Source organism: Scophthalmus maximus, chromosome 2, assembly GCF_022379125.1.
Source record: "Scophthalmus maximus strain ysfricsl-2021 chromosome 2, ASM2237912v1, whole genome shotgun sequence".
NCBI lineage: Eukaryota > Metazoa > Chordata > Actinopteri > Pleuronectiformes > Scophthalmidae > Scophthalmus > Scophthalmus maximus.
This window is the reverse complement of record NC_061516.1, coordinates 15,718,387-15,743,252: the sequence shown is the minus strand read 5'-3', so window position 1 is coordinate 15,743,252 and position 24,866 is coordinate 15,718,387. Positions and strand designations below refer to the sequence as shown.

At 39.7% G+C, this 24,866-nt stretch overlaps 1 protein-coding gene across 1 annotated transcript; it reads right to left on the bottom strand.

The window, feature by feature from the left end:
- Nucleotides 1–2,030: 2,030 nt before the first annotated feature.
- LOC118301083 (GDNF family receptor alpha-4-like) lies at nucleotides 2,031–23,895 on the bottom strand. Its single transcript, XM_035626184.2, has 9 exons — nucleotides 23,748–23,895; nucleotides 21,777–22,919; nucleotides 11,951–12,217; nucleotides 11,767–11,859; nucleotides 11,287–11,656; nucleotides 9,824–9,933; nucleotides 9,134–9,268; nucleotides 7,087–7,223; nucleotides 2,031–4,850 (listed from the first exon to the last, which is right to left on the bottom strand). Exons 2-9 carry the CDS (start codon nucleotides 22,258–22,260, stop codon nucleotides 4,650–4,652), a joined length of 1,797 nt encoding a protein of 598 aa, XP_035482077.1. The 5' UTR covers nucleotides 22,261–22,919; nucleotides 23,748–23,895; the 3' UTR covers nucleotides 2,031–4,649.
- Nucleotides 23,896–24,866: the final 971 nt, after the last annotated feature.

Here is a 24,866-nt window from a genome sequence, read left to right as displayed (position 1 = left end):
GATTCAATTTAGTACTCAATTCATGATTGTCCTCATCTAAAAGACTTGAATAATGTTACTCCAGAGTGTATCAGTAAACTACTAATGCCTTTTACCTATGTTCCCTCAGGTCCTCTTAGTGAGGCCTTGTAGTTGTACCGCACTTAAGACTGAAAACACAGGTTCTTTTTACTAAGCAATTTCTCCTGTTTTAATTTCCTTTTTAATATTTTTTTATTCTTTTAAACGTTTATTCTATTGTTAAAAGCTGCATGCATAGTGTTTTTTTCTCACATATATATATAACTTCAAATTTAAGTTAGTATGTAAGTATAATTTTGAGATACTTCTATTTTACCTGGGTACTTCCATTTCACCCCCTTTTTGTATTATTTCCACTCGACTACATTTATTTCGACAGCATCTTTTAGCATTTAGATTAAAATGATTTTGGTTCCCTTAATATTTGTGCTTTTGCTAACTTGTTTATGTTTACAGTAGACAGTGGCATCTTTCAGTGTGTCTGTGTGGAGACACATTCTTGGTAGAATGTGGAAAGCAGACATCATCATCAGAGACTGAAGAGAAACTAGGGTGATCTGATTAGACTATGGAGTTTTTTGCTGCACAAATTATCATATTAATAAGAAAACCTAATTTTCCTCGTGCTGTAATATTCTGGGTTCATGCCTGAGTTCACATTAATACATTCCATGAAAAACGTGAAGACAAGTGCTGTATGTTGATATAGGTTTATCTTTGAATGAATGCACCGGTTTACTTAATTAATAATGACATTAACATAACTGCTTATCTTTATATATATATACATGTTATGAGGACAGTGCTGGGATATTAGGCAGCTCAAGTGTCTCCTGGGGCAGCAAAGTGGCTCAGTTGTGATTACTGTCGCCTCACAGAAAGTACGTCCTTAGTTTGAACCCAAATAGAGCTCTACCGTTTGTGTAGCTATACCCTCAAGTTTGTTGATGTTACCTCAAACCCCAAATTAAAAATGGCAAGCGAGAAGAACTGATGCTGTTGCCCTCAAAGGACAGTGTCACATTTCTGCTGACAATTTGCAAATGCATGGCAATAGTTTTTAGATTTATTTTTTTATGTAATTACTCTGCAAGGCAGAAGCTTAAAGTTTGACATTCAATTGATTCACTTGTCTGCACAATGTTTGTTTTTGTAAACGGAGAATAGAGACATACTGGTGCAATAGTAAGATATCTAGAAACAAATCTATAGACTCTTTAGCCAGCAAAGATATAGAATACTTCCGTCACTAAATTGAATTATAAAGGGAAGCCACAGTTAAGAAAAGACTGTTTTGCAGCCACTGCCTAAGAGACAAACTGTGAGCATAGATAAACATTAGCAGAGTCTTGCTTGAATTCTGCCATGAATAACAGTGGACATAAAGTGTATAAATGTCATTCAGGGTATTGTGCATGCTGACTCACCATCACACTGTCATGACTTACTGGTGCACGCGAAAGATACATGTGCTTTCCCTGCCACATCATGTTGAAATGTCTGCTGTGGAAATTTTCAGTGTTACCATGGCATCACAAGTTTGTAAAATCTGCACTGCATGACCTCAAAATGATAATAACTTTAACAAAAATGCAACATATTTCTGGCGATATAAAAATTAATTATTATGTTTAGTATAGTATAGAAAATAGCACAGATTTAAAGGTTCTGCGTGCAGGATTTAGAGGTATCTTCTTGCAGGAATTGAATATGATATTTATAATTATGTTTTCAGTAGTGTGTGATCACCTGAAATAAAGAATTATTGTGTTTCTGACATTTACATTTACATCAGGAGAGAGTTCTCCTCCGCGGGGTTCGTCATTTTGCACCATGTTTCTACAGAAGCCCATAAACTATTGCTTCTCATATCATTATTTTTGCACTGAAATTGACATAAGTTTGTCAGCAGTACTTTCATTTCCAATCAGGATGTTTCTGTCTGCTCCTGTAACACCTGTAAAAAGTGTTAAGAAAAAAATGTTAAAATATCAGAAGTTCTTGGTCAGTTAAAGTAAAGCAGGTTTATCTGTCATATGGGGAAATTTCCAGTGTGGCTTTTATTCTTGTTTAACCAAATCTGCACACTTCCTGCTATGTCACAAAATTACACAGTTATTACACATTGTAGTCAGCACTATTTGGCATGTTGGATATATCTTCAAAACAAGGTGTGAAACATTACCGTACATTTTCTCTCAACTTTCAAGATACAATCAACAAAAATTGAAAAAAAGTTTAGGAATATTCACACGTTCTACAAGAATTGTATTTATGGGTGGTGAATAAGATTTTTTTTCTTTTCTTTTCATTAAGTCGTCAAAAAAAGTACAAGCCATGTTGATGTAAATGTATACTTTACATAGTTTACAAATATAAACAAATGTATTGAAATGTGAAAATACATGTAAACTCATATTAGGTCATTAAGGCCAGAGCGCACTGGATGTAATTATTGACACTTGCCACTGGATGCTGTTAAATTGATGCTTTCTCACTCACTGCAGCTGAGAGACTTGAATTAGCAGCATCACTGACGCTGCACCGTAACACTGTGATGATTAATGTTTTTGTAGCCTGTTTATTTATCAACCTGCCTCCTATGTGGTCCGGGTCTGGTTCATATATTTGGATACCAGTGTTTGTATTTTAAATATTCTCTCAACAAATAGCATAGTGATTCCTTTTTATACATACTAAGCTTGCAGTCACACTTCAGAGCTTTGTTAAGTGGCCTTTTCCTCATCCACTTCTTAACCTCCTGCAGCAAGAAAGTAGTCAAAAAGTCACATGGTGTCTTTCTGCCCTGAAGTGGGTAACAGTCACAGAGAGTCTGTTAAACTTCCAAAAGCATCCATTCTAGTCCGACTAATAAGCTTGAAGAGTAAGTGAAGTGGACATGCATTTGAAAAAAGCATATAGCTCATATGCTTCCAGTGCGTTTGTGCCTTTCAATTGTCCTCTTCAAAACTTCAGTGTTTGTGTCAACGAACCATCTTGTAAACAAGTCCAGCAGCAGGGGCAAAAAAATGTCAAACTGCCTCCTCAAGTGATATTCAGACATCTAATTGTGATTTACATGTGCTGCCACTCAAACTGTGTCTCTGATGCGGGATGGCATGATCATGTGCAGCTGTGCTCTTTTGGCTTGTGCAATAATCCAATGATTCTAATTCAGTGATATGCTTTTGGAGATGCTTGGATCTGTCTGAAGACAGTGAAGTGGTCTGCATCACCATCACTGCAAATATTACATTACATATAGTGATTGTTTTGAATAAAATTAAATCTATGTAATAAAGCTTTCATGAGTTCAGTTTCTTGCAAACTCATCCTCAAATTAGAAAAGTTTATCCATCTTCTTTTTTTTTTTAACTTCACCATACTTCTCTTCACCTACAATTTCACAAGAAAATGAGCCATAAGAGAAAAAATCATTAACATCAGCAAAAGATACTTCAGGCAGAGATAATGGCTCAATATGCTGCTCAATGATCAGAGCAGCCAGCAGGCTTTACAGCCTCCTGTGTCCATCCCTATCTCCACATCTCGCTCTCACAACATCTAAAGCACATGATGGGGAAGGAGCACTAAAAACACATCTCCTAAGGATAAAAAAGTGAGAGGGTATGACAGCAGTAAATTGGCTATCTCCTCCCCTGAGCCCTACTCCAGACTTCCCCCTGCATGCTGAGCAATTTGAATTGTGCAGTAATTGCTTACGTCGCTTTTCTCTGCTCATCATTTCTACAAAAAGAACTTGATCTCATGTATTTCCCCGTGGTTGAATTCTCAGCCATTTGCCCCTGTAGGAACTTTACTAAGTGACGTGTTAACAAAAGAAGCAGAGCGGAGGGACTGTTGCACTCTGCTTTTTGGTGCACAAAGATAGGACAACCAAATGGCTAAGAAGTCATAATGTCTCTCATATACATAATATGGGAATGCATCGGTTCAGGTCTTATCACTTTTATAAATGAAGTAAATGAAAAATAAAAATGTTCTTCCACAAAGCAGTTTCACTGAGGTGCAGTTTCTTATTAGCTTGTTTTAAAGTGGATTATTTTAGTCAACCACAGTGTGAAGGAGGGAAAGAGCTGAGGGGCAGCAGAGAAATGGATGGGACATGAGTCATGAAATAGAAATCAAAAGCCATGCTCAGGTCCGCTTGCACAGGAGTAGACTGGTTATGGGTTTTGGGAAGAGATAGAGTGGATGTGGCCTTGGGCGATGTGCTTCTTGTTAAAAGAGGGGATGCACTTTGAGTGTGAAGCCAGCTCTAGATAGAGTATTTTGCCCAGACAGCACTTCTCAATTCACCCATGCATTCATATATATGCTCACATTGATCCCTTCTTTTCTTAGGGGTTCGTGCAGCTACATAGCAGATACTGAAGGACGACTGGTATCTTTGAACACTTGAGAAGGCAGTGATAGGAGGAACAGAATCATAAGTATAATGTCAGTGTTTTTTCTAAGAAAATGAAAAAGAGAAAGTCTGAGAAAAGTTTAGAGATAGCATTTACATTTCTTCCTCACAAATGTCTTCTGCGGTTCCTTCTGAGTGCTGTGATGGATTTGAAAGTGGTAGCAAGTGTAAAATATGAGCGTAGAATGAGATGGAGGCTTCAGTAGCCCCAACACTTCCAGTCCAGGACGAGAGTGGGCAGGAGCAGTAATGGAAACACAGGTACTGCTCGGCTAGATGCTCCTCGCTGACTCCCCCTGGCCCTCGATTCAATGTTAGAGTCCTTCTCTGAATAAGGTGGGATGATATTGAATTCCTCGCTTTCTTCCTCCTCCTGCTCCACTCCCTCGCTCTCATCCATCTGCAAAAGAGTGATTCTTCCAATTAACAGAAGTGATGAAGCATGGGGGGGGGGGTTCAGGATGTCAGCAGATAAACACAGAATTAAAAGATACATATAAGAATATACTGAAGCCGAAAAACAACCAAGGCCAAAACCCTTCCAATAAATACAAACTTGGTGAAGCTATAATGTAAAGTCTCCTCTGTGTCTGCCATTTGGCATCATTTGAGTTTTTTTTGTCATTTTGAATTATTAATTTAGGAGTTCGGTAGTCTAACTGTCCAGACCAACAATTAATATTAAATGTCAGTGTGAAAAAAGTCTCAGCAGCATCTCTGCTACTGAGATGTAAAATAAACAAAACTCCTTCGGAGTAAGATCAGACTCAAAATATCACCATAAGAATCACAATCTCTTTTAGGCCCCCCGTGGCTACCAATAACCATGCACTGGCGAATATCCCAGATCAACACAAAAATATAGTCACAGTTACCTGGCTCAAAATCAATCTGTCCACCAAAACAAGGTGGCTGCTGACAGAAATACAAATACAAGCTGTGTGTGAGGAGACAAGGACACAGGAATGGCCTCTTCCACCTGATCCCCCACAACAGAGGGCCACTCCATATGGAGTTGAATTTGAAGCTGCAGAAGGAAAAGCTGTAGGGGGGAGACTGCACTGTATTTAAACAGGTCAATACACTCGCTACTGTAAGCTGCAAACAGCTGTCAGCATGGAGAATGATCCTCGCTTGTCCAGCTGTTGTGTTACATTATGTTTTGTATCCTTGCACATATATGATCCCGAAACAGTGCGGGCAAATAAATACATTTTAATTCCTTTTGTAATTTTCTTTTAATTGATGAATCCATACAATGTACACAGTAATCTAATCTGTAAAAAAAGGAAGTCAATTTTGATACAAGGAGATAATGTTGTCATTTTTAAAGAGAAACTTAACATTACCTGAAAATCAGCTGATGTCTTGATGGACCACTACAGTTATTTAACCTCACTGGTGTCAGTAGGCACATTTTTCAATAGCCTTGCTAATTTGCCTTGTGTACTGTACAAGAAATTAAACACTGAAAAGGAGTATAAAAAAACAGACAATGGAAATTATTATTTTGTGGAGATTTATTTTTTGAGTTATATGTTTGAGAATTTACATAATAAACATAAATGGTATCTAAATATGGTAAAAAAGTTTATATATTGTATTCTGCTCCCTAATTTAGATCTGGAACTGGGTGCAAAACAAAATTCACTTGGGAGTGAAGCATTGCTTTCTTAAACAGTTTTGTCTGAAGTTACTTGTGCGAATGGGGAAAAATAGCAAAGGTTTGGGTTAATAATCAAAACAATAATTTACTGACCTCAGATTTACATATTGCTTTCTCCCTTTTCTGGTGTGTGCACTTAGATGTAGGGATAATATCATAATTCAGAAAACTTTCATTCCACATATTCTTCCCACAAACTACTCTGGGAGCCTCCACTCAGACACAAGAGGAGAGGATGGAGTGAGGGTGCATCGGCTTGAAAGAGGCTCAGCCTTTATCTCAGACCTTGGCTTGAGCCTGAGTTTTCATTTTCTAAAGTCTTTTCAAATCGGCCCTGACATATCACTGGCACTTGTTCGTCCTCCTTTCCGTTACCGTTGCAGCATAGCAATCCATTTTAAGTAAACATTTCGAATATCTTAAGTTTTCAGGGGCAACTAAGTTTGAGATTTTTCTGAAATGGAATTTAAAGCTTAGAAACATCACATTTATTTTTTTCTCATTACAGAGGGCGTTAAATGCTGACATAATCTAAACCTATTTTAGCGTTATGTAATAGGAAACTGAAATGCACCATCTTAAAAAAAACTTTAAATGTGGATATCTATTATGCAGTCCAGTAGCAGCAGGGATTCAGTACTGGAAGGGATTGTGGGACGGGAGAGGAGTAAGAGGAAATGTGGAATGAGAGGGATTCAAATGGTGAGAAAATTGCGAATATGGAGCAGTTGGGTGTGAATACATGAATATTAACATTAAGGGTTGAGTCGAATGCCGGAAACACCTACGGCTAACCCTGAGCCACAGTGAGAGTTGGGGGAGTAGAAATAATCAGAGGTTAAACACGGCCCAAGTCACTGCTATAGTCCCTGTGATTCTTAGGTGTTACCAACTGATATAAAGTCAACCAATTCCGCTCGTGGCCAACACGAGCATATGGAGTGACAGTGAGGGAGCAGACAGCACTTACACTGGTGAACTCAGGCAGTGTGTTCACACTGACATGGACGATCTCCTGGTAGACGCGTGAGGAGGGCTGAGAAGCTGGCACAGGAGTGTTTTCCACTGCAGGAGGTGCAAAGATTCCCATGGAGCTGATGGCATTGCCTGAAACACAATCAGCAGGGGTCATCTTCAATAGGTTCATTATTCATCTTTTAAGCATCGCCAAAATATTATCAGTGACTTTCATAAGTATACTTACCACTACCAACTTCACTGCACGATTGGGCAACATATATTTGAATATTTTACTTTTAAGCCACATGTGGAGTGGTTCCACATATGGGAGTATTATCACAACAAGTGGAGGGATTGTATTTGGTAGATATATCCATGTGCCCCTCACGATAACTGTAATAACTTTGGTGATCCTTTCAATTGTTGTTGGTACCAAATACAGTACCTGCACAACTGAAAACATTTCCATCAGCCATAATGCCACTTCTTGTTTAGTGCTATGTGGAACATGTTAGAATGCTACCATTGTGAGCAGTAAACATTGTACCAACTAAACATGTCAACCATATCATTATACACCATGGATATTGTTAGGAGAATTGATATCACGTTCAAAGATGGCGCCTTATTCGTCCAAAGGAAAGCTAAAGTCTACGCAAGCTTCCTGATGTTTCCGTGTTTTGGAGCCCACTCCTCCTCCAGCACACATGAATGGGATAAAATAATTTAATCATATGACTCTTTTAGACTTTCTAAACATTATTGGACCATATGGGTCAAATAATGAAAGTAAATAGAATACAGCCACACAATTTCCAATGATTGTGTATGGGGAAAAGGACCAGTGTTTTCCATCAAACTGGTTCTTGAACTGGTTCCATTCAGGGTTATTTGAACTCTGGTGCCGTCTACATATGATAACCATCGTTGTCGTGGACGTGTCATCAAGGGAGGACACAATGGAAGTAAACAGTAATAGCGAGATGGCGGGGCTCTTCAATTTACAATCTGCATTATTTGGCTCCCACAATTTTTTTTACACTAAACAATGTTTTTGGATGATGAAAAATAATGTGGAATGGCAAAGGAAAATGGTTAATAGTTCAGAAAACAAGTCATATTGACTGATTGGTTCAAGCTTAATGTGGATTCGTCTCTCAGTTAAAACAGCCTGTCAGGCCTCTGCCCCTCACTGTTTTAAGGTTACACAATGAAGGCTGTCACATAACCGTTGTTGCTGCAAGCATGTTTATACTGAAACACCTTTTTGGCTGGTATTCTTTTGTTGCTCTTCCCACCCTGTTGGTTTGGCAACAACAATAAAACAACTTTATGTTTATCAGATTTGATGAAAGGATTCGTTGACTCCACAGAAATTGGAAATCACATTAACATTTGGCAGCCAGCCACAACACTGGGGAGGAGGTCCCTTGCCATCAATTTCTTTGTAAGAAAACATTATGGTTCAATGGTTCGCCCTCTCAATAATCAATTATTACATACCCCGTATGAATTCCGCATTAATGTACACAATACAAAATGCTCAGATAGAACACAGGATTTCAGGATCAATTTAGTTTGTACTCAGATAGGACAGTTAAAAGATAACATTTCCTCTGCCATTATCTTAACAAACGAAAACTTGTCAGCAACAGTCGGTGAGTTATTTAACATCAACTAAACTGTGTGTTAGTTTGGACTGACTGCCAGAATCATCTAATGTTCAATCCTCTACTCATCACTCATCAATACTTTTGAATTCTTTGTTGACATATTAATATTATCATCTGATCAGAGATATTCTGTATTCACAGTTATCCATTTAACCACCATCTTTGCTGTAACATCCAGAGACATTAAGGATTTTAGCTTGAAACACACCTGTGCATCTACATGGCCATTTACAGCTTCTATTCCAGAAGCTGCACATATTTGCAGCAGTAAAACTCTCAGAGATTTAACCTTTTTTTGTGCTGGAACTCTTAGATCTTATCATCGGGCGAGCAGCCCTGGAGGTGTATTGACTGTCTGTGGTAACCTCGTAACATTTCACTCACGCAGACATATGTTGTTGCTGAACATGTGCAGGATGCGCTGGCAGCCCTGCCATTCGTTCCCACTGCCGTCACACGTGCACCACTGGGACACTTCTGTGCTGCTGTTGCTCACGTAGTTGGGAGTCATGATGGTTCCTGGACAAAGACAGAAGACGAGTCCTTTCATAGGTGCAGCTTTAAAATATATATATATATATATATATATATATATATATATATATATATATATATATTTCCTCTCACGCAGAAGATTTTCATGTCAGCACACACCCCGGTGAAAGGTAAGAAGACATCTACCAACAATATTAGTTGCCCTGGGGATCTGCTGTCAACAATTTTCCAGCTTTCTATATTGATAAAGGCAAGTACACAAAATTACTTTTTAATACAGTACGGGCAACAAAAGAAAATCACATCACCTTGATCCTTTTGCAGGGCTGCTGGAAATGCAATTTTTAAATCAAGTTTTTAAAGTGATGCTGACTGGATTCCCTGAGCAGCAGCTTTTGGCAGTCGACCATTTAGGAAACCAACAAAATGAAAATGATATAGGCCAAATATCACTGTTGCACACCTACGGTTGTTTTCCAGTAATGAGTCCTTTGAGTAGCTCTCCTGCTGTTTTTTTTTCCTGAACTATTCCCACTTTCCCTCTCTTCCACCTCTTTGATTACGTTTCCTCCATCTCACCTATGAGTCCAGCGTAGGCCTTCAAGCACATGGCTCTGCTCTCTCGCGTACAGCCAGAGGCAGACAGAGGGGAGGGCTGGCAGTTGTGTTGGAAATCAGCAAACCGTGATCTGAAACACACACACACACACACACACACAGGAGAGAAAACTGTTTTTCATATGTCAGCACAGAGCAACGGTGCATTTTAGAGTGTTTTGACAATTTCATTTTGGGATTTGGGGTCGAGCTAAAACAAAACAACACAAACCGCCAGTGCAAGACTGCAAAAGACTGTGCACTCGCATTAAAACCATGTGGTATTTTAGTGAAATGTCAGCAACATTTTGGTTTATTTTCCACCCCAACAACAGTACCCAACTAATCAAAAACGTTCCTCTCCATGGGGTAAATCACTAAAAAGTCAAGTCTTATAATATTATTGCAGTGTACTGTTATTGTCATACCTGATTCCAGAAGAGTAAACGCTACATATTTTAAAAGTAGATGCCAGACAAGGACGTCACTGACCTAGTACAATTGCATCGTTCCACTTTTGCTAGTTTATTCATGAAAAAAAACTTTGTTTCACCAGTTGCATGGTTCAAAACGGTCGTACTTAGTCTCGTAAACTGTGCTATACTGCACATCATGAGCTTAAACTAAAGATACTATAGTGACTAAAGGAAGGTGATGAGTGTTTAGGTGCTGTTCCCACCCTGTAGAGTAGAACACATGTGGAAGAAAAGAAGCTCATGTCAACAGTAGTTAGTATTCCTCTCACTTCTCTTTTAAATCTGTTACTAATAAGGAAGGAGGACAGTTTTGCATGACATTCTTTGCCTCACATAGCACACGTTTTTCTCTCTCATCATCAATAACCTCTGTAACATTTACATATAGACGAGTCTGTTATAAATGTAAGAAACTCTGTTACATTTATCAAAAATAACAGAGAGAGAACTGACTAAAAATTACCCTCCCTAAGTCTGGCATAATAATACTGATGAGTAGCGGCATAGCCATGAATCAAATATTTTGAAAACTAGTTTATCATTTTTTTTCACAGCAAATATGCCAAATGTCCAACATTTGATAGTTCCAGCCTCTTAATCAGATTATGTTTGAATTTGGGACAGTTGATCACATAATAAATACATGAATATATCACTTGGACTTCTAGGAAAAGGGAATGGGCATATTTTACTTTTTTTGCATGTTGTATGGATTAATCGAGAAAATGATCAGCAGGTTCAATCAATGGTGAAAATGATCTTTAGTTGCGGCCTTACATGAGATACACACAAAAGAAGGACAATATTGCAGGTATTGTGTCTTTCATGTTATTGTTTTTTACGCTGTGTTGAATATGGAGTCATTCTTTGCGGTTAACTTTTGTGTATTTCTAACACATGATTTGATACTAAATGTGCATTTCTTCTGTCCTGTCTTGTTCTAAAACACTTGGAGTACCATGTACTTACCTACACAGCTCATCTCTGGAGCAGTAGTTCTGCAGGCTGAGGCAGTTGGGCTTGCCCGCTCTTTCCTCCCCTTTCACATTCTCCTCATAGGAGCATGATGGGACGATGGTTTTCCTCCGGCGCTCGCCGCACAGAGTGTCAGAGCACGGACAGAAGAGCAGAGCAAAGCTGTACTCTTCTGGTACGCGCTCCAAGAAGCGCCGCAGGGCTTTGTGGCATTTCTGGCGGTTGCAGTTGTTCTCGGAGACGGCTGCTCTCTTGGTGCAGGCTACGACATATTCGGACCGCAAGGAGCCACATTTTTCATAGAGGCCACAGTCCTGAGCTGCCTTCAGACACTGGTTTTGGCCATCGACAGAAAGAGTGGAAGCTGTGTGGGGATATGAGAAGGAAAACTGAAAAATGTGTATCAGGAAAAAGAAAATCATGATATATATTTTATTTGTGTGAAAACAAAACGAAGTAAGGGAAGTACTCTACCTGCCATGATGGAGGCCATGCGAGACATCTCAATGTTTCTCACCAGATTTAATTCCAGTTCTTCATATGGGGACACCTCATACTCATCATAAGCTTAGAAAACAAAACAAAAAGTGAAGACTTTTATCACATGCAGTACTTGAAAATAAATACCACACACACGCATGTCAGTGTTTAAACCCACCTGCAAATCTCACAGTCCAGTAGACCCTGAGGCAGTGTTCCTCCCTGCGAGAGCCACGCTGACACTTGCACACTTGAAGGGGCCGGTACTGCTGCAAGGCGTTCTGGGCCTCCAGGCACTCCAAGCGGGCATCTGGGCCAAGGGGCGACACCGCCTCCTCAGCTGCACAGTACTCCAGCAGTCGGTAGAGAACCATGCAGGAATGCTCTTGGATGCAGCCCTGCTCCGCCACCAGACAATCTAAGGATGCAGATACTGGAACACTACCTGAGGGAGAGGTTGATGTTGTCAGTGGACAAAGCTGTTGCTCGCCAACATTGCTAACAAGTGTGTTGTCTTATTATGCACATGAATCACTCAATATTAAACTAAATAGGGTGTAATTAGAATGCTCTCTTTAGACGCGCCAGTGCACTACAGGTTACAATAATATCAACAAGGTAGATACAATTGAAAACACACGAGTGTAATAAGAGTAACGGTCGCGGGCGAAACCTTGATGCCCCTTGTAGAAACACAGAAGAGACTCCAGATGATTTAACAACACTATAGGGTTGCATTATGGATTGTAATTAAATCATAATTATATAATCTTCTCACTGTGGCTCCTAGTTGACTTCTCTCTGACTATATTATGAAGACAGATGTACAGTATGCCTTTTTATGAATGCGCCATTTTTTCAGCACGCTGTCTCAAAGTCTGAGAGTGAAGTGTCCATCCGAGCTTTTGGACACGTAGCAGCTACCAGTCATTTTGCGATACTGTACAAAAAACACAAGATACAATAACATGTTCGCCCCATCCTTCATATCCCACACACCACCATGCTCGTGGAGCAGTCAGCTCAACACTTGCAATCCCAAATTCAGAGAAATCTTGAATGGCTCTTTGGTGCCTTCCTGAATAATCTCCTGTGCTGATCTCATCTGAAAAATGTCCCTGCTGCTCTGTTCAAGTGCTTCCTAGAAACGTGGGCATTCAAGATTTGAGAGTCAGCCACCTAACAGAAATGCATTCATAGATAGTTAGAGAGGAAATAAAGTCAGAGGGAGGAGTCAACAGGGAAGTTGTGAAAAGTGAATTTGGCAGATTCCTGTATGAACAAAAGACGTTGTTTAACAGCCAACTGTCAAGTCTTGGACATCTCCTGGATCCTCCTGCAAGTGCTTGAATCACCAACAAGGCAGAATGTCCCTTGCTAAAACATCAGGGCTATATGACGGTCACTGAGGGATTACCTTTCTCGAGCAAATGCTGTGTAAATGTGTATTCACCCGTCGAAAAACCTGTGACATGCCACAGAAAAACATGTAGAACCATTGGTGTAGTGAACATTTTTGTGGTAACACATTACGTTTCTACAGAGACGTGCTCATGGACGTCTTGCACAAAAGCATTGCTGTTATTATTTTAAAACGACACATGAACAGCTGCGGGCAAAACCTTTTGCAGCAGGGTCCTTTCCACTTGGAACAAGCTTTTTCACCAATGTCAGACACTATCTCTACATGGAACGATAAAGACTAGACCAATTTATTCGGCACAGTTTGTCTGTTCCCTGCGAAAACAACAGATATTTTTTGCTTCCAATTTTGCTTTCAGACAGTGACTGAACGGAAAAGTCCATTATGAGGGTGGTTTTTTTCCCCCTCACGTTGACTCGAACAAATAGTCTGAGGCAGAGATTTTTTATATGATGCATCAGCACGTTGTACCTAGAAAATATGCTGCTTGAAGATTTTGTGAAATAACATCAGCCATATATGTATTTTGAAAGGCTCCATCCCGTTACTTTGTATAAGGGTCATTGAGTGCAGATGAGTTGCATATCACCAGCCACATTTCCTCTAAAACAAATACATTATTCAGCATTAAAACTGTGGTGTTGGTCCATAGTCACTTGTCACTAGTGTTTTGATTGAGTGTTTTGTCTAGAATGAGTGGAAGTGAAAAAAACAAAATGGTGGAAGGCCAGAGGACATCGGAGGAAGAAAAAAACAAAAGCCCTCTCTCTGATGGAGAAGTTCAGGAAAATAATTTTCTCAAATATGGTTTCCAGAGTAGCTTGAGTAGATAATATGAACACATTTTTTTTCTGCTTTTTCTCATTAATTTGCTATATCCTGTCAGAAAAAAAAAACGTTTGAACTTAATGCATGACTGTTAACAAATACATGTGTCTATTCTATCTTCACATGGACTTATGCCTCATGGACATTAAGATATACCGTACATCACAGAAGTTTGTACACAAACACACACACACACACACAAAGCATTGTGTTTTATCGGTCACACACTTTGATTAAGCTCCTGCTGACGAGCGGCACAAAGCGCGGCTGCAATCCAATTCTGCTGCTGCATGTTTTGCAATCTCAGGCACCACATGAGGTCCATGTCTCACTTTGCATGAGACATATCAAAAACAGCGGCTACGCTTCATCACTGCTGCAGGAAACCTGCCGAGGCAACTGCAGCGACTCCATAAGCAAAGGTGGGGGAAATAAAAATCCACGGAGCAATGACTCATATTCCGAGTCACAGCTCCCTACGGTATGTAGAGGTGATGGTTAGCTGTCTGTCTATGCATCATGATACCTTGATAATCCTTCAAAAGTATTAAATACCATAATCTTTAGCTGCAATTTAAACAGACTTTATGTAATCTCTTGTTTGGGCGGGGAATAGCTTATTCATTATTCCCTCTCACTGTTTGCTCCCCAGGCTTAGCATTGACTAGACTATCAGCTGTGTTTTTGGCCTCTCTTTGCACATGAACGCACGCATGCATGCACATGCACACCCACAGATAACAAAAATCTATATACCGTACAGAGCAGCAGTGTAAGATCTTGTCCAGAAGACAGGTCACATTCATTTTTCATAACTTGAACATTATTTAAGACCTTGCTGATAAAGAAGCACCATGTTCACATTATGCTTTTTGAGATGCAACAAATTAAAGTCTGACAGAATGGGTGGTCTGAGGAGTGTGTGTTTTAAAGCAAAAAAAGAAAAGGAGAGAAGAGCGGATGGGAGATGAATTACTGTGATATGTGAGCCATAATGCACTCTCTATTGATTTCTCACTGGGGTGATTAATAGAATTTGCGAGGCAAAGCTGATGAAGGTTAACGCCATAAACGGCAAACCACACACCAAGATTCACAGGGAGCAAAGTGGTTTGGCAAATTTCTTTTCCATCTTCTCTTCCGTGTGGGATGTGGAGCAGAGCATCCACATTGTTCGGGATTAATTTGACTTGAGAGGAGACCAGAGTGCGACTTTGACGGCAAGCACGTTTGGGTTTCGTGACAAAAGGGACTTTTTTGGAGGAAGTCACAGTCTTTGAGGAAGAAATGGCAGCGAGATGGAGCGACAGAGTGAGACTGCCACTGTCACAGTTACTAGTTGCACTCATTCTCCTCACTTGCAGTCAATCCTGACTGGACTTTGTGTGTGTGTGTGTGTGTGTGTGTGTGTGTGTGTGTGTGTGTGTGTGTGTGTGTGTGTGTGTGTGTGTGTGTGTGTGTGTGTGTGTGTGTGTGTGTGTGTTTACATACATGTATGAAGATGTTCCACATAAAGGCCTGATATGGTCTTATAATCAGAACACAATGGAATTATTACTGTTTTTCATGTCAATTACACCTGAATTTATTATTGTTTTTAAATACTGATAATACATCTAAGGCTATTTTGACAAAAGATTAATTTCAAGCAACACGTTTTTATTTTAGGCAAATAAATTTGCATATTTGCTTTTGGCAAATTAAACCTTTTTGGAGACAGATCAGACTTTCATCAAAACAAAGTAAGTGTTTTGCAGGTGCTAAATTGACTTTGTGAAATTGGAATGCGCATTTTATATTATTCTCTTACATTTTATAGGCCAAGCAATTAATCAATTTATCAAGAAAATAGTCTGCAGCATAATTGGAAATGAAAATAATTATCTGTTTCGGCTCTAACTTCAACATTTTTCCTGACTGGAATGTGTCCTGACTCACAATTGTGTTCATGAGTAGCACGATATTTAAATTCTTGACTCAATGAATCACGTGTGATTCCGGTGACCTTTCATAACCTGCATATTAATCTATCTATAATCTCAACCTGCTTGGTGTAAATCCAGTACAGTATTTATGTGTGCTTTTTTCATCAACTAAATCTATAAATATAATCAATATACTGTGCAGTTAATTTAATGTTAATGTGCAAGCAAACACACTGATTGGCCTTAAGAAACTTGAAACTGGAAAATTTGGGACTAAGAAATAGGAGATAGTGAGCTGCCGGACAATAGAGCACATGTTTCTACATCACAAATAATTATGATTTTTCCTGCCAAAACACTTTAATTTTAATTCTATATATATATATATTTATTTAAAAAGTTGGACAGAGCAGATGGCTAGTGAAAGGGATGTCTTTGTAAACAATAGTAACTAGTAGATTTGGGTCCAAGCCTAAAAATACACAAAACAAAAGTCTCATGAGGCTGTCCCCATCACATTCCAAAAATGAAAATGTCTTTATTGCGCACAGTAAAGCCGGATTAGAAACACTGCACCATCTTGTGCCACTAGTGATTATCAGGGATCTCCGACTGCACTGTAAATATCAAGTAACACATTTAAGTGTTTGCAAATGCATTTCAGTGTCTGACTTTTTTGATGAGCACTCCTGGTTTTCCATTGTGTCCTGGAACAAGCTTCCAATCTGTTGGACTCTTCTGTTTGTTTACCAGTGGACACAATCATTGCTGATTGAAACCCCCCAGTCGTTTCTGCTGAGCTCTAACTGTTGCACTTTGCACGACCAGTCAGCTCACTGGCTCTAAATTATCTATTACATATTTTGCTCGGTTTGCACATATACTCTTTGTTATGAGGAAAAACTACAGCCATCGCTCTGGGCAACTGCGGTTGTGCAGCTTTTTTTATAGAAAGGAAATACATTGTTTCTACAAATGTTTTAATTTTCACCCTGTTTGAACTACCAGTGAGATAATTCCTGGTAGATGGTATTTTCCATGTGTTGAGTTTCGAAGATTTCCAGTACAGAAACCTTAAACAGCGGCCATGTCTTGTACAAAACATCTCCCAAATACCTCAGCTGTCAAACCATGTCATGTTTATTTATCTGCTCATGATATGTATGTCATAATTCCAAAAGAATTTCCCAACACATAAAAGCTTCCCCATTTTTCTGGGTATCGTCATGTTCCCTGACCCCATCTCTTTTTCCCCCAGATATTATTATAGAACCGTTCCGTACTGCAGCATACATTTTATAAGACCTCTAACCCTTTCCTGCTAACTTCTTTGCAACTCCCTCCTTCCCAAGACCTTCATGATGCCGCACCTACTGCGTTGTATCAATCTCCTCAAACTCTCTGCCTCCACAATCTACTGCATGTGTCTGTTTCCTCATCTTTCCTCCAGCAGCTCCTGTGGCTTCCTTCAAACAATCACATCAGGGCCGTGCTGATGACAGCAATAACATGTCATGTGTAAGTGAAGAACACACGCACAGTAACACTCAATAACTTGGTGAATAGAATTCTTCTGTACAACTCCCCGTTCAGAAAACAACTTGACTTTTTTCCCCCCTGACAATACCCCGTCTCCACAGAAAGCTGCAATTTCATTTAATCATTCAACACCTACTGAGACAGGGGCCTTCATAAATGTTTTTCACGTAACAAAACTTCACACGCTCCTAAACCCCAAATTGCCCAAAAGTGTCTCTCATGCAAGGGCAAAGTACAACCTTTGTTTGCGGCTCAATTTGTGCCAGCTCACTAACCGAATCTCTGTGTGACTGCGGCGCTGAAAAGTACAGCGCAATCGTTCTTCCTTTAATCATTCTTCATGCACACACCCCACAGAGGCGGCTCAATGAGACGCTCACTTGCAGTGAGGAACAGGCAACGCAAGGGGTGGAAGGAACATTTTGACCAAATAACACAAAGGGGTTTAGCTAGAACAGACAGCAACATGTCTGTCAAACACAATCAAGGTGCTCTGGGTCCAAAGCAACACAACAGTGTGTTAAGTTTCATTCCATGTAACCCATTGCATTCAAGATAAATGAGCTGTGCCGCTGGATTATGCAGCCACATGATGCAGGCTACATCATCCCTCCTCTGCACTCCAGGTGAATGCATACTTGCATCAGGCACTGCATCAGCCAGTCGAGACGTCTGGAGCTCTGTGAATGGTTCATGCTTCTCCCTCCAGCTGCCTGGTGCAGCCCTATAGGTTACGTTTTCAAAGAATTTCTTGTTCACAAAACAAGACCCACGTCAACAGGTTCCACCAGGCTGCCGAAATCCATGCAGAGCGCATGTGACACAAGGCAGTGACAGACATGAATGATTTTTTTTTTTTTTTTAAAAGAACATTCAAAAACCTTCTTTTTTTACGCAGTGAGCTTGATAATGAGTTCTGTTGTCACTCAAGCAACAGGACAGCAGTTGTCATTCAGAAACCCACATGTTAAAGTTATCCTCAATGTGAGGATTTAATTAAAATCATTTATTTAAAGTAAAACATCAAATAAGGGAAGTAATTGAATTTTCAGAAAGCATATTTTATTGTTTTTCTTCTCTTTTTTTTATCTAAGTAATGTCCAATAGGCCCCGAGCCAATTTAATCTTTGTGTGCTGTCGTGCTAAATAAAATTAAATTACAGGCACATAAAGACAATGCTTCAGCGGGAAGAGAGAAAATGAAGAGTCTATGGCATAACAAAGGGCAAGAGTCGGATAAACCTGTGTAGAGCTGCAGCAGTTAGATTAGTAATTGACGTCTAAACTACTATTTTGATAATCGATTAATCGGTTCAGGTAGTTTATGAAATAAAATGTCAAAATTCTCTGATTTCAGCTTCTTAAATGTGAATATTTTCTGGTTTCTTTGCTCCTCTATGACAGTATATATATATATATATATATATATATATATATATATACACACACACACACATATACATATATATATATATATATATATATATATATATATATATATATATATATATATAAATATCTTTGGTGTGTGGACAAAACTAATCATCATCTTGGGGTTTGGGAAAAACGTTCGTCATTTTCACCATTTTATGACTTTTTATGGACCAAAAACGAATCGATTAATCGGAGACAGTTTAATCTATCATGATAATAATCATTAGTCGTAGCCCTGAACCTATGTGCAGAGCGTGCACCCCTCACTGTGTGTATCAGATCGTCAAACCCTGAATAGAAACAACCCGGGCATGTGGATATCAGTCCACATTAGATCTGTGTAACATTACACAGCCTAAAAAAATCTGCTGTAATAAATTAACGACAACTGTGTTACGGCTCATTCACGTCCAATAAATGAGGCACCAAAAATAGCAACGCTCAGTCACCAGTTGCAGCATGTACTGGGACTTTAGCAATAATCCACCAAGGCCTTGCAGCAACGGGTCAAAGTCAGGTTTAATGTCATTCAACAATAGTCGGCTTTCCATTGATTTATCTGGCAAAGGTACGGTATGGACACATTCAAAGGGAACCCGCACATTGTATGTCAGCTGTGTTACCCTGAAGTTCATTTGGAAAAGGAAACAGACGACATGTGCAAACAAACAGCAAAACAGGCAGAGAATAACTAACATGTTGATTGAATATTGGATCAAATCAGTGACTCATGCCAGAGAAACAATGGTTTCTAAATTATGAAATGTGTTTTTGAATTACAGAATCTTTCTTGTGTTACAGAGGTCCTGACGTGGATGTGGGACAGAGGAGCAATCCTGGCACATTAATATGGACTCTGGTGAAGTTTAGCACTGAGCTTTGTTGGGCGTCAGCAGTGACAGACTGCAAAGGCTGATGTTCTAGGGTTCCAACTTCCATTGTTTAGGTCACAGAGTTGTGCAAGGCCAGATATATTACAAGGTAAAAATAACATTGCATGAAGTGACCGTTGAGAGGGGCTATTTACACATTACCTATAGACGTGGACAGGGAACACCCATTAGATTGACTATGATTTGGCCTGTGCAACTACCATGTAGAAACAAAGCAGCTCTATATGAGATTAAAATCAAAGCTGTTGTGCAAAGATTAAGCTTTTCTCTAATAATGCCAATAAACAAAATTGAAATCCAATCATCTCCTTTGCAATTGGATATAATGGAGGAATTGAACATCACGACAGACTATCTAATTTGCATCTGTAATGACACCGATCTAAATTAAAATTGCACTTGAAAAAATCAGTGAATTTATTGGTATAATTTCACCTGAGTCTGTTATGGAAGTGCAATACGTCACGTAGTCGTGGGTACAAATGAGTCTGCCAGAAATTATTTATTCGTTTTTTATATATATATTTATTCATAGAGCTCTATTTTATTACCCTGTGTTTTTAAAGGAGCCATGCTTGTAATTTTTTTCATGATTTACATATTTTAGTGTTTTGCTAAATGATAATTAAAGGCTTAGAAAAAAACGAGGAAAAAAAACGGACACACTGGATGATATACTAGGTACCTGAAAGGTTTGACATTCACATGAAACCATTCATTATTTTCTGATACTAGCGTCTTATGAGCAGTCTCACCTGACATTATCTAAAATTTCCTGGATGCAGTAAAGCTCCTGCACCACTCAAATAATCCTCACATTTACAGTATTTGTGTGTATTTCTGCAGAAAACAGCACAGGAGTTGTGCTTTCATATGTGTTAACAATGGATATGGACTCACGACCTGAAGACAACACGTGATCACGTTTATAGTGATGAAAAGGATTCTCTGCTCCGGCTCCAGCATTGAAGGCCACTTGTGATCGGAAATGACATAATTCAATATCAATAACCACAGATCAATAAGCTCTTTGCTCCACTGGGACATTTCTCATACGGCCACGGTCACTACTATTGACTTTAATGATTATAACTCATTTTGCAGGAGCTTGTGTGTGTGTGTGTGTGTGTGTGTGTGTGTTGTAATAGAGGAATTCAAGTTCATGTACTGTCATGTCAAATCACAGACAGGTATTTCACTGTCTATCGTCCATCTGATCATCAGCAAGGACAAAGACTCTGACACTACAAACTAGTCTGTTATTTTACTGTCACAAAGTTATAAATGTTTGCTTTCCTATTTCATCCTTCATCCTATCAACTCTTGATGCACATTTTATGTAAAACGTAACATGATTTACAGATGTGGTAGCCAACATGCTCTCACATAAAAGAGAACAACCACTTAGTTTCACAATTCATGTGTGATATACTCCCATGATCCGGGACAGTCCAATCAATATTTGGGAGATGAACAGCTCTCTTTGGAACAAATCCAAACACCAGGAACCCATGATGTCATCGCCCACATGTAAAATCAAATGCTGCTCCTCAGAGAATGAATGGGAGACAGATTTTGTGGACTGCTGTAATGTCATTTTCATCTCAAAAGTTTGACCTGGAATATGAGTTAAAACCTGTGAAACTGAGAATATCCCTACATTTAAAAATGTATTTTAGATTAATGCTTCATGTAATCATATTCAGTAGATTTTTTTTCATATTAAGAAATAAACCAAATTAGCACAATGATCATTACCAGACCGGTGTTACAATCCAGGCTTATTGTTGCCATTCACCAGATATGGGCATGAAAATCTCTTGCAGACGCGCATCATGCATTCTTGTTCAAACAAGATATTCTTCAAACATCTGAACTGCCAGATTAACAGACTCAATCAGTGACACAATCTCAGCGGTGGGTGACGTGCCAGCTGTTAGAAATGAGAAATACGTGGCTCACCGTGAGAGAAGACATTGAGCAGAAGTCCAATGATCATCATCCTGTCCGGTGACATTGGAGAGTTGGGGACTGGGGGGGAACTCGCACACGGCTCGCTGCAGCTCAGTGACCCGTCTCCTGCCACATCCAGCCTGCTCCTCTGCTCGCACGGACTGGGGCAGATCGGAGGAGCTAGTGCACAAAGTTGGCAAAAAGGAACCGTGCACACAGCTGGAGGGACTCGAGTTCTCGCGTGTTCTGTTGTCCCATCTATTTGTCGGGTGCCTGTCGTAGTGATCTCTGCGCAGAAACGCGCTCGGCAGATTCCCAAAAGGCAATCAAGTCTCCAAAAAGTTTCTCTGGTCGTCGTCGTCGCCGCTGCGCTCCTGTCAAACCCACTGCAGTCTGCTGGGTTCGGGGCGAGTTGCGTGTCGCGTGTCGCAGTCGCGCGCGGCTGCAGCTCCACAGTTGTCCAGTGGAGTTGGGATCCGCGCGCGGCGCGCATCGCTCCGAGGGGCGCAATATGATTGGCGCCTGGACAGAGAAATGGCAGGATTTGCCCATGGGGATGTTGAAATGTTTCCTGAGGGAGAACAGCTGGTTTGCTGCAGACAAGTTGACGGACACCACAAGGTGCAGGGGCTATACCAGGCCCATGGTTCCATTAAACAGTCAATTAGCCTCATGCGTGTAGAGGGTTAACATAAGATAATCCAAATACAGGATGGGTGCAGGCTCCTCAACAGGATTCCCACTGGTTTCCATCGTGGATTGTGTTTTAATGGTTTGAGAGACTGCTTGGGCTCAAATCGGATCTCCACTAAACAAACATTAATGGCTCTGACCTTGGTAATAATGTGTTTTCCGAGTTTCCCTTCAGTGGAAGTTTTGCTCTTGTGCTGAAGGACACAATCAATTCAATGACAAAGAGTGTCTCCTCTCTTTCTATTCGGGACCTATCCGGTTGGACCATGGTTGTGGTCATAATTTCTGTCCACGGTTGCTGAGGTGAGTTTATATGTCTGCCTTGGGACCAGTTTGCCGCCCCACAGCCTCTTTTTCTTCACTCCTATCAGCTTACGGCAGGAATGGGAGTGTGAAATCTTTACTTGTTCCACTGAAACCTCTAAAGCAGCTGGCCTGTGGTTCTGAGGTTACTTGGTCCTGAGGGTGACATGGAGTGAAAAACACTCAAGTATATGCAACTGTAACACTGATGGGTATTTTTTTTTCCATTTGCTCGCCCCCAAAAAAGACAGTTTCATTGTGCAGTCCATGATACTCCACAGCGCAGACATTTCCACATATGCACACATGAATGAATGGGCACATTTGATAACACTATAGTTTTGGGGGGGAAAGATTTCTCATACACGTATGTTTGGATCCTCTGACAGAAAAAATGTAACACTAAGCCAAAAATCTATCTGATCTATACATTTCTAAACTGTCAAAGATCACACAGCACTTTTTTTTCACTCTCCTCCCCCCTCGTATGTTAGTTTTGAACCAGCAACTGGAGTTTATGAAATTACCTGATTTATATTTAAAATACTACAACATTGCTACACTCTACAATATACACTCCAAATAAACCCGCCGCCCCCTCCCTCTGAGAACAAAAGCAATTTCAAAATTGCAAAGTGCATTACAATGACCTGTTGTCCTGACTATAATTAAAAGACAGCAGAGGGATTAGTGGATTAATTTACACATCCTGTTCGACGGGATGCTCAAGTGGCAGTAAGACACAAGTGGGCAGTGACTGTCATTAAAATGCGAAAACAACAACGCCAGGCCTGTAATAGGGCACTCTTATCCACAGTAAACATGGCAGCACAAGGCGACCTCACTCCCCACTCAGACTTAACCTGCTCAGATTGAAATTGTTCAGTGTAACGTCAGGCATCATTCTGTAGTGTGAGTGAATAATCTTTAACAACTTGTTTTTCTAGCGCATTCTCAACTAAGTCGGGTTTAATTCACTGTTACCATGGTCTCCTCCTGATAGCAGATCCTCCTGCTGCAGTTTCCAAGTGAATGATATTTCTGTTGTTTTTCTCCTCTGTGGAGGTTGAAAACCGACTGCAAGGCATCACTGCAGCTCCTCCCTGTGGTCAACACAGTGCACGAGATAAGACACGCACACGTTACTGTAATACCGATCCAGATAGTCCAATAATGTGAGCACTTGTTACTGTGAGATAAATGTGTTTTTAATTAGAAAAGTCTCTTCAGAGTTGCTTGTGTTGCCACACTTCACAAGGTTTTAAGCTATCAACAAGGCCCTAGATACAAATATGTTCAACAGCTGGCGTCATCATAATGAGAAGCATATTTTGCTTCCAGTTCTGTTGTTTGATGAGGCTTGAAATAAAACTGTCACGGGGGCATATGAACTATTATTGTTGTCATGACATTGAGACCTTGGGCGTAACATGAAGCCAGCAATACGTCAAGCCTCATCAGCTTTTTGGATCATGGAAATGATGTAATGAAAGGTAATTACTTCATATAATTATTTTTAAGACGACTACATAAAGACCTTAAGTCCGTTGCCGCCCTCTAGTGGACACATTTGATTGGTGCTCTCTTCAATGCTATACCATCCCAGATAGACAGTGCCACATATTATTATTATTAATAATAATAATAATAATAATAATAATAATAATAATAATAATAATAATAAATTTCATTTATAGACGTTCTCCTAAAAAAAAACAAATCTGGCATTTTTACAAGTGAGCCATACAGCTTGTGGTGCCAACCAGCGCTGTCATATAACTGAGTGAGTCAGAATCAGCATCAGAAATACTTCATTAATCCACAGGTTTGGGTTTGGGAAATTGGGCTTCATTATAGCTGCTCCAATCAAGAATAGAAAATTATGATAAATAGTGATATAAAATATAAATGAGGAGAATGTAAAAAACATGTGCATTCTGTGCACCATATATATAGTATAGTATTAGTATTAAGTGCACAACAAGTCTTTTTTGTTCAACAGTTACGGTGGTTAATGCAAACAAACAGGTGTAGATAATTGTAATGAATTGTTTCTGACATGTTTCTACCTTAACTTTAGAGTAGACCTACTTTATGTACATT

Bases quoted from the DNA above. Each gene is read 5' to 3' on its own strand.
- LOC118301083 (XM_035626184.2), bottom strand. From the start codon at position 22,260: ATGCGCGCCGCGCGCGGATCCCAACTCCACTGGACAACTGTGGAGCTG. The intron at 12,218-21,776 runs GTGAGCCACGTA...CCTCTCCCTCAG, and splicing joins GCTCAATGTCTTCTCTCACG to GTAGTGTTCCAGTATCTGCA. The intron at 7,224-9,133 runs GTGAGTGAAATG...ATTGTGTTTCAG, and splicing joins CAGCAACAACATATGTCTGC to GCAATGCCATCAGCTCCATG.